The following is a 9450-nucleotide window of genomic DNA, read 5'->3' as shown; positions in this document are numbered from 1 at the left end:
GTGCGGCCGGCTCTCCTCTGCGTGCGCTGTCTGTAGTAACTCGCACAACTTCTCAGCGGAGTTTTCGGTTGATTTGTATCTTCGGGGTTGGTCCCTAATAAAGCCTGGGTTCGTGAGCAGCTGTGGCCTGCGGGATGCTTGTGGTCGGGGGATCCCAGCACCGCAGCAGCGCCCTCCCCGCCGCCGGTGCGGGCCGTGGCGGTATCCTGCAGGGCGGGGGCGCGGGCCGGGCGGCGCAGTGAGCTCCGTGCCTGCCCGCCGCTGCGCGATTGGCCCGGGCCGGCTCCACGTCCCGCCTCTGCTGCGCTCTTAGTGGTGGGGCTGCGCGGCTTCCGCCAGTCTGCGGGGCGGGTTCCCGGAAGTGCTCCGCGTGGCGGGCTGAGGGGATGGCGACGCCGCTGCGCGTGAGCGGCCGGCGGGCCCCGGGGCGGCGGGGGGGGCTGGGACGAGATGGGGTAGCGGGATGGGATGGATATGAGGGGCGGTTCTCGGTATGGGGTGCGGGCGGGGCGGGGGCCGCTACCGGTAACGAGGAGCGGACGGGAAGCGGTATGGGATGGGGGGCAGTGCTGGGGCGGGGTACCGGTGTGGGATTGGGGGGCCGCCGCGGTAGGAGATGCGGGCGGGGCCGGTACAGGGTAGGGAGCCGCTGCGGTAGGGGATGCGGGATGGGGGCCGGCCGGTACAGGGTAGGAGGCCGCTGCGGTAGGGGATGCGGGATGGGGGCCGGCCGGTACAGGGTAGGAGGCCGCTACTGACGCCCTGGCGCAGGGGCGGCTGCGGGCGCTGGCGCTGGGAGGCTGCGGGCTGCTGCTGGGCTCGGCGCTGGCGGCGGGTGACGAGGGGCTGTACGCGGCGGTGATGCCTGCGCTCCGCGCTCTTCCTCCCGAGGCCGCCCACGGGCTGGCCCTGCGCGCCGCCGCCCTGGGGCTGCTGCCGACCGACCGCCCTGACGGCCCCGCGCTGGTGCGGCTCTGCGGGGGAAGATGGGGGTGGGGGAGCTGGCGGGGGGATTACAGGGGGTCGGGGGGAGCTGGCGGGGGGATTACGGGGCGGGGGGGGGAGTCCCAGGGGGACCCAGTGCGGCCCGGCTGGGCTCTTGGGGTGGCCCGGGGGATGGCCCCGGCAGGAGTCGTGGGTCCCCTGGGGGACAGGCACCCAATGAGGACACCCTGCGGGGCAGAGGGAGGGGAGGAGGCCGGGGCTGCTCCAGGGGTCGGTGGGCTCTGGCCCTCCCGGCTGCCGATGCTGACCCAGCCCCGGCCCCGCAGGAGGTGCGAGTCCTCGGGCAGCGGTTCCGCAACCCGGTGGGCCTGGCGGCTGGCTTCGACAAGCAGGGCGAGGCCGTGGATGGACTGTACAAGATTGGGTTTGGCTTCGTGGAAGTGGGGACGGTCACACCCCAGCCCCAGGAGGGCAACCCCAGACCCAGGGTCTTCCGGCTGGCAGAGGACGAGGCAATCATTAACAGGTGGGGTCTGCGGTGTCCCAGAGACTGGGGGGGGGGGGGGGGGGCTCATTTGGGTGGTCCCGGCTCGGTGGTCTGGGCTGCGGTGGCATGTGCTGAGCAGAGCTGCAGAAACCGTGTGTTTGTCTCGTGTCACTCGTGTGTCCTGGTCAGGGCTTGTGGACACCGGCCCGGCCCCGAGCCTTGTCTGTTTTGAAGCAGGTATGGGTTCAACAGCCATGGGCACGCTGCAGTGGAGCGCAGGCTGCGGGCCCGCCAGGAGACACAGCTCAGGCTCACTGGTGGTGAGACAAGCTTCTAAGCCTTTGCTCTTGGGGTCTGCAGGGTGGGTTTAGGGGCTGCCAGGTAGCTGTAGGCCAGGAAGGGTGTGTAATGCCAGCGTCCAGGCACAGGAGGGCCCTGGCCAGAGCGAGCTGTGCTCAGACAGCAGGAAGCCTTTTGGGGCTGTAATCTCCCCACCTGGGACTGTGGCCCAGGCACCTTTCTCTGCTATTTTCTCTGTGATGGAGGCTGTGCTTGCTGCTTTGGGCAGGACATGTCTGCTGAGACTAGCTGGAGCCAACAGGGCCCCATCTGGGTGGTTTCCAAGGGTAACTTCTAGTGGGCAGCCAGGCTGGAGGCTGCAGTGCTGCAGGGTGCTTACTGGGGCAGCTGTGGTCATGCCTCTATGGCTGCAGGATGGTCCCAGGCCCAACCCGTGAAACACGTGGGCTGCATATCCCCGTCTTGCTTTTAGCTGGTCCTGGAGCCTCCCTTGTTGGTCGCTCTGGCCCCTCAGGTGGTAGTTGGCCCTCCTGCCCTCATTCAGCTGTGTCTGTGTTGCAGCGGGGATGCCCCTTGGAGTCAACCTGGGCAAGAACAAAAGCTCTACCGATGCCACAGCTGACTACGTGGCTGGGGTCCGGATGCTGGGCCCTTTGGCTGACTACCTGGTTGTGAATGTGTCCAGCCCAAACACCCCAGGGCTGCGGGACCTGCAGGGCAAGACTGAGCTGCGGGACCTGCTGACCAAGGTGAGTGGCCCTCACAGCCAGCCTGGCCCACAGCTACAGCACTGGATGCATGCTGTCCCGGGGCAGCGCTTGCTCTGCTCCAGCCACTGCGTTTGCCCCAGCACAGGGAGGAGCGTGGTGGCTCCCTGCAGCAGCAGGCAGAGCTACCGAGATGTCCCCTGAGCAGCTGCTGATATGGCGTTCACTGGGTCACAGTGCTCCAGCAAAGGGCATATGAGCAGTGAGGCATTACCCTCCACTCAGCTCCTGCAAGGGGGCAGCCAGCTACCCACCCCGTGGCATTGGCAGTCACCATGGTCCTGCGTGGGTCGCATGCCCCATGCCCTGTGCCGTAGAGTGCCTGTCCCAGTGGTAGTGCCATGTAGGGAGAGCAGGGCCTGTTCCTGTGCCACCTGTGGGTGGCCAGTCCGGAGCAGGAGCTGTTCCCTCACCACCACTGCCGCTCTGTGCCCCTAAATGTCCCCCACAGGTACTGGCAGAGAGGGACACGCTTCCCTGTGAGCACAAGCCGGCTGTGCTGGTGAAGATTGCCCCTGACCTCACCATGCGGGACAAGCAGGACATAGCGAGCGTTGTCTGCGAGGTGAAGAGGCGGGCAGGGGAGCCTGGCACGGAGCTGGGCTGGTGGGCCTCCTGCCTCACCTCGCACAGCGTGGGGGCAGGACTGCCGCGCTCCTGGAAAGTCTCCCTCTGAAGGGATGGGCAGACTGGCAGCTCCCTGGCTGCCATAGGGATGGTGTCCCGGGTAGCTCTTGAGTCTGCGAGGGCTCGTGTGTGTCACCCAGACCCTGGGGGTGGTCCGGGCAGTGAGGGGCAGCTGCTTTGTCTCTGCACATTTTGCTGGGGCATGTGCTAGGGGGGTCCTGATCTGGCAGCCTGGCGATGAGTTGGGGGTGGCTTGTGGCAGCTCTGTCCTGCTACTGACCCCTCAGCTAGGTGTGGACGGGCTGATTGTCAGCAACACCACCGTGAGCCGCCCCAGCACCCTCCGGAGCAGGCAGCGCACAGAGCCTGGGGGCCTCAGCGGAAAGCCCCTGCGGGAGCTCTCCACACAAACCATCAGGGAGATGTACTCCCTCACCCAAGGTAGGGGCAAAGCAGGGCTTGGGGCATATGCTGGCGTCACCCATGCTGTCCTGACCCTGTGCCTGCCCACAGGCCAGGTGCCCATCATCGGGGTGGGGGGGGTCAGCAGTGGTCATGATGCCCTGGAGAAGATCCGTGCTGGAGCCTCGCTTGTGCAGATGTACACAGCACTCGTGTACCACGGGCCGCTGGTGGTGGGGATGGTGAAGCGGGAACTGGAGGAGCTGCTGAGGTGAGTGAGGGGCCAGGCACCTTCCCAGGGAGTCCCTGGGTGGCCCTGGGCAGCAATGTGCTGGTGCACCAGCAGTGGCACTGCGGGCCCTGCTGACACACGTGGGCCCTGATTAGGAAGCAGGGATTCAAGAATGTCATGGAGGCAGTCGGAGCAGATCACCGGTGGTGACACTGCAGAGCCAGAGTCTAGCCAGGAGGAGCCATGGCCAAGCAGGGACTGGTCTGTTGATTCCAGTGCTGTACAGGCTGGAACTGAGCCGAGGGCCTGGTCCCAGCCCCTGCAAAGGGTCAGTGATGGATGAATTGGGTTGCATTGGTGGTGGGCTGGGGAGGGGGCCTTCATGCTAGTGCCGCTGCCCAGGGCCATATTTTGGCTTTCCTGTGGGCTGGGCTCTGCAGCAGAAACCAGCACTGGGTTGCATAAGGCTCTGCTGGGCAGTGAGGAAGGCCCCGAGGGGACAGCCTTGTGTGCTACTGTAGGCAGTCCTGTGCCCTGGCTCCTGCTGTAGTACATCCCCATGGAGGGGCACCTCTTCCCTGGTGCTGCTGCCCAGGCCCATGGGACCCCCAAGCCAGGGACCCTGCAGCCTCCCCAGGAGGATCTGCTCTCTTCCCTTCTCCACTCATGGTCCTGTAACAAACCTGCAGGCTCTGGGTCCTGCCCCAGTGTCAATAAATGTTTGGCTCACCTGGTCCTGCGTGCTGCTCTGGGGACACCCTTTGGGTCAGAGGGACACAGCCTGGCTCTCCTCAGCTGAGTGGGATCAGCTCTATGTGGTTCCTGGTTAGTGCATTTTTTCCCAGTGGTGGAAGCCACAGAGTAGCTGGGCTCTGGGATGGATCCACACAAAGCTCACCAGGGTCCCCCCTTGCAGAGACCTCTGCCTGAGGCTGGGCTCTTGGGATGTGCTGGGCACCGTTTCCTCCCTTTGCTGCTGGTACAGAGATGTTTGGAGACTGCTGCCAATACGCCCTGTCACTTGTTACAGAAAGGCCCAGTTTGTTCACACTTTTGGAGGCTGTTGACTTTGGTTTTGGGGCCTCCATTGTTGACTTCTGCCTCACCCTGGGCTTCCTGCAGTCATCTCGGGCTTTTCTTGAGCAACATGGCTTGACCTGGACACGATGTTCCCTCTGCAGCCTCTCGCAACCCACCCTGCAGAACAGGATTGCATCACAGCACTTCACCAAACGTGTTTACAGGAGGAGCGGGACAGCTCACCGGGCTCTCAGCTCACATTGGGGCTGTTGCCTGCCTGTTCCCCTGCTTCTGCAGCCCCTACAGCAGCCTCTTCGTTCCCTAGATTCTCTGCTATTGTGGCTTAACCCCAGCCAGTAACTAAGTACCGTGCAGCTGCAGCTGCTTTGGAGAGTTGGTGCTTACTGCTGCTCTGACAGGGATGCAACCTGCTCCGTTGGCCAAGGTTCCGGTGTGCTTTCTCTGGAGGGGGCTGGCAAGGCCCTTGCTGTCCCAGTCTGAAGATGGCTGTCATGCCTGTGGGAGCATGAGCTTGAGTTTCCTCTTGTCCCACAGCACTCTTGTGCATGCTCTGCAGCTAATTTGTGACTGTGGCTTGGAGACATTCAGTGCCTTGCACTGCCATGGCAGTGGCTGGTGGCACTGGCCTCGAGCATGGCCCTGTGCTGCCACAGCCCAGCACATGGGCTGCAATCTGTGCCCCATGGGCTGCAATCTGTGCCCCATGGGCAGGCTGGGGCAGCTTCCCACACCTTGCAGGCAGTCCCTTTGCCCGAGCTAACCCCGAGGCTGCCAGGTGGACACCGAAGCGCAGTCCCGTGTTGCTTTTTCCCCACTGCCAGGGCATGGCAGTCTCTTGTGGAGGGACGAGCCTGCTGCATTGGGACAGTGCTATATCCTAAGCCTCCTGTCAAATGCCACAGCACCTTTCTAAGTGCTGCCATGGTTCGTGGGTCAGAGCTGCCAAGCCCTGATGCATCCTCTGCTGGACTCTAGCCGCCTGCATTTCAAGTGGGTGCATGAGTATGACTGGTGCTGTGGCAGAGATGTCAACCCCTGCATTGGTTAGGGGCATAGATGCCCCGTGAGGTGGGAAGAAGCTTGCACAGCACAGGAAAATCCTTTTCTGGAGCATCTGGGACCAAACATAGAGGTCCCTCCAGAGTCTGAAGGACTGGTGTGTCTGAGGGGCGGGAAGGGTGCTGGTGAGACCCCCCAGCAGGTCCCTTCAGTGGCTCAGGGCAGGGTCTAGCCCGTGTGCTCCAGGTGGTTTTGGGGTGATGTTATTGCAACACTGGCACTCTGGGGTAGGTACAAAAGCGGGTGCCCGTCTCCTCCCCTCCATACTGCCCCTTGGTTGCACTCCGCTGGAAGCAGACCAGGCTCATTGGAGCAGGCTGCTGTGCTCTGCCCTTGCTGCTGGTCAGTTGTGTCCAGCTGGGCACCGGCCAGCGATTACCACTACAAGTTCCCATAAGGCTGGGCTGGGCCCTTGCCTCTGCTGACAAACAACCCGCTCCCAAGGGTGCGGGGGCTGCCAGGGCATGGGGCTGGAGCCCGCGGAGTGGGAAATGGGCGGGTACTGGTGGGAAGTGGCCGGCTTGGCCACGGTCCCTTGGAGCCGGCGGTGAGCTGGCATGGGACATGCTGCAGCCCTCGGGCAGCCAGGACGGTGCTGCCAAGATCACTAGTGGGGCTGAGCCCCACCGTGCCCCAACTCTGCAGGGTGGCCGGCATGGTGCGTCCTGGCTGCAAGCAGAGCCAGGCACGGCACGGCATGGGATGGGACAGGATGGGATGGGACTCTGCTGCTGGGCCCCAGCTTCACCTGCCAGCACTGAGGTGGCTGCCTGTGCCCTGCGGGGCTGCTGGGTGCCTCCATGGGGACAGCTCTAGGTGGTGGCACAGGGTAGCTTTGCGCGGGGCAGGGGCTGGCTCTGCTTTCTGTGAGCCTCAGCTGGCGTCAGCGCCAGGACACCGGTGTCTGCAGCCAGATCCCTCCCTGCATATTTGTAGCTGCAAAATCCCAGGAACTCAGCGTGCTGGCTTGCTGTGGGGCCTGGCAGGCTTCTGGGGAGCCTCTGCCAGGCTGGCCATGAGCCAGGTGGGGCTTTTCGTACTCTTCCTGCTGGGAAAAGTGCTGGCTGTGTACCGCAGGGTCAGGAGGTCTTAGAGGGAGGAGGCAATAAAAGGGATGAGGAGGGAGCCCTGAACAGCACCAACCTGCAGAAGGAGGCTGCTGTGAGGAGGGAGCTATGAACATGGGGTGAGCAATGCTGATGTGTCCCTGCACATGCTTGGTGCTGTGTCTGTCCTGCTTTCCTGGCTGAGGGCCTGGCCCTGCTATGCCCTGCTGTGAGCTGTGGCAGGACCCGTGCCGGGCCTGGGAGCGCTCTGGGTCCCAACACTGCAGCCTTGTCCTCCACAGCAGCAGGGTCCAGGTCTGGCCCAGGCAAGTTCTCCAGGCTGTGTCTGGTGGGCAGCCCCAGGGGCAGGTGGGTGGGTGGCCCTCTGCCCTCCCAGGGAGCGAGCCTCCTGGACAGGGCATGAGCCTGGCCAGAGCTTGGTCCTGGTGGAGCCCATGGCTACGGAGCAGGGGTCAGGAGCTCTCTGCTGAGCATGCCCTCTCTTCCCTGCAGACCTGCAGTGCTGCTGATCACTGGCCTGGCCTGGACCATGCTGGAGACTGCAGCTGCCACCGGTACCTTCCAGGGCAAGGGTGGGAGCACTGGGGCTGGGACAAAGCCAGGGCAGGGAGCAGGGCAGGGAAGATGGGAGTCGGGAGGGGTGATGCCCTGAGCTGGGTCCCCCGGGCCAGCTGAGCATCCTCTGCCTGCAGAGTGGAGCTGTGCAAAACCTGCGGACATTGAACATGGCTACGTGGAGCACCTGATCAAGTACCGCTGTGACCCGTACTACCAGCTGCGTGGCTCTGGTGATGGTGAGGCACACGGCATGGGGATAGTACTCGGAGACAGGTCTTGTCCCTGGCTCTGGGCGATGCACGGGGCTGCCCTAATGCCAGATGATGCAGCTGTACAAGTGGCTACCAATGCTCACCCAAGCCCTGGGAGGGTACAGGTACCTCCGTGTCTCCCTCCCCATTGCAAGGCAGGGGTGCTGACTCTGGTTTCCCTCCAAAGGCATGTATAAGTGTGATGAGGATCATGCATGGGTGAGCCCTGAAGCTGGCAAGGAGGTGCCTGTCTGTGAGCCAGGTGAGAGCAGAGCAGTGGGGCTGCGAGTAGCAGGGCAGGTGAGGGGCTGGGAGTGGTCCATCTGGGCATCTGAAGGGCTGCAGGGGGCTACTCGCAACCCCCATCTTCCGTGCTGCTCCCTGGGGCTGCTGCAGGCCAGGACCAGCCTCAGTGGGCTCACCAGAACTCTGCTCTGTCCCTTGCAGTGTGTGGCAAGCCGAAGAACCCCCCCAAGCAGATGCAGCGCATCATTGGGGGCCTGCTAGCTAGGAAGGGCAGCTTCCCTTGGCAGGGCCAGCTGGTGACCCGGCACAACCTCACTGTGGGGGCCACACTCATCAGTGACCAGTGGCTGCTAACCACGGGCAGGAACGTCTACTTGAATCATAGTGAGAACACCAAGCCAGAGGAGATCGCCCCCTACGCTGCAGCTCTTCCTGGGGCAGCCAGAAGCAGCCCACCTCAGGCATTGAGCACGTGGTGCTGCACCCTGGCTACCCAGAGGCTGTGGATCTAGCCCTGCTGAAGCTCAAGCAGAAGGTGGTCTTCGGAGAGGAGGTGATGCCCATCTGCCTGCCCCAGAAGAATTATGTGCGCCCGGGGCGGGTGGGTTATGTCTCGGGCTGGGGCCGTGGTGCCACCTTTGCCTTTCCTGACATGCTGAAGTACGTGATGCTGCCTGTGGCTGACAGTGAGATGTGCAGGCAGTACTATGGGGCGCGGAATGAGTCCTACTGGGTCCAGCCTATCCTTAGCAATGACACCTTCTGCGTGGGCATGAGCGAGCTGCGGGAGGATACGTGCTACGGGGATGCTGGTGGTGCTTTCGCTGTGCAGGACCCTGATGATGAAACCTGGTATGCAGCTGGCATCCTTAGCTACGATAAGACCTGCACAGCCTCCAAGTACGGTGTGTATGTGGACCTGCAGCGTGTCCTGGCCTGGATCAAGGAGACGGTGGCAGCCGGCTGAGGTGGGGCCTTGGGGGAATAAATGTGTCCCACACCAGCTGCAGGCTCCTACTGTCCATCTGTGCACAGTGCTGCGGGGCATGTGTCAGTGCAGGGAGGCTGTGTCTGTGCATCTGCCCCCCAGGGGGTGCCTGAGGGGTCCCTGTGCCTGTGGGGCTTCCCTGCAGGAGTGGCAGGGGGCCTGTCTGCTGGGGCTGCCTGGGGCTCGGGGGGGGGTCTGCCCCCTTCTCCCACGATGTATGAGGATGTCTGTGGGGTCCTCCCCCCCAGTGTGTGTGCGTGGGTGGGGGTGGGGGCAGTGGGGGTGTCCGTCCATGGGGTTCTCCCTCCCACTGTGTGGGGGTGTCCATAGCGTTCTCTTTCTCACCCCCTATGTGGTGGTGTCCGTGTGGTTGTCCCCTGTGAGGGTGTGTCTGTGAGGTTCTCCCTCCCACTGTGTGGGGGTGTCCATAGCGTTCTCTTTCTCACCCCTTATGTGGTGGTGTCTGTGTGGTTGTCCCCT

General features: G+C 63.5%; 2 protein-coding genes across 4 annotated transcripts; both read left to right on the top strand.

The window, feature by feature from the left end:
- The first annotated feature begins 327 nt into the window (after window positions 1-327).
- On the top strand, window positions 328-4493 carry DHODH (dihydroorotate dehydrogenase (quinone)). 3 transcript variants are annotated; one of them, XM_055726555.1, is made up of 9 exons: window positions 330-404; window positions 772-966; window positions 1272-1471; window positions 1670-1752; window positions 2294-2481; window positions 2951-3064; window positions 3414-3567; window positions 3640-3799; window positions 3916-4493. In XM_055726555.1, the coding sequence occupies exons 1-9, from the start codon at window positions 387-389 to the stop codon at window positions 3968-3970; spliced, it is 1167 nt and encodes a 388-aa protein (XP_055582530.1). In that variant the 5' UTR covers window positions 330-386; the 3' UTR covers window positions 3971-4493. The 3 variants fall into 3 exon arrangements, with proteins under 3 accessions (XP_055582531.1, XP_055582529.1, XP_055582530.1); XM_055726554.1 differs by having other exon boundaries at window positions 329-404; window positions 3414-3799; XM_055726556.1 differs by lacking the exon at window positions 2951-3064 and having other exon boundaries at window positions 328-404; window positions 3414-3799.
- Window positions 4494-7052: 2559 nt separating this feature from the next.
- On the top strand, window positions 7053-8985 carry LOC102057438 (haptoglobin). Its single transcript, XM_027801826.2, is given in 6 exon segments — window positions 7053-7232; window positions 7420-7481; window positions 7620-7721; window positions 7924-7998; window positions 8184-8425; window positions 8428-8985. Coding segments are annotated over 6 exon segments (1110 nt in total). The 5' UTR covers window positions 7053-7125; the 3' UTR covers window positions 8950-8985.
- The last annotated feature ends 465 nt before the right edge of the window (window positions 8986-9450 follow it).

Source organism: Falco cherrug, chromosome 14, assembly GCF_023634085.1.
Source record: "Falco cherrug isolate bFalChe1 chromosome 14, bFalChe1.pri, whole genome shotgun sequence".
In the NCBI taxonomy this organism is placed as follows: Eukaryota; Metazoa; Chordata; class Aves; order Falconiformes; family Falconidae; genus Falco; species Falco cherrug.
The sequence above is the reverse complement of the archived record's forward strand: the minus strand, read 5'-3'. Positions and strand labels throughout refer to the sequence as shown.

Bases quoted from the DNA above. Each gene is read 5' to 3' on its own strand.
- DHODH (XM_055726554.1), top strand. The intron at 1,472-1,669 runs GTGGGGTCTGCG...GTTTTGAAGCAG, and splicing joins GACGAGGCAATCATTAACAG to GTATGGGTTCAACAGCCATG. The intron at 1,753-2,293 runs GTGAGACAAGCT...TCTGTGTTGCAG, and splicing joins ACAGCTCAGGCTCACTGGTG to CGGGGATGCCCCTTGGAGTC.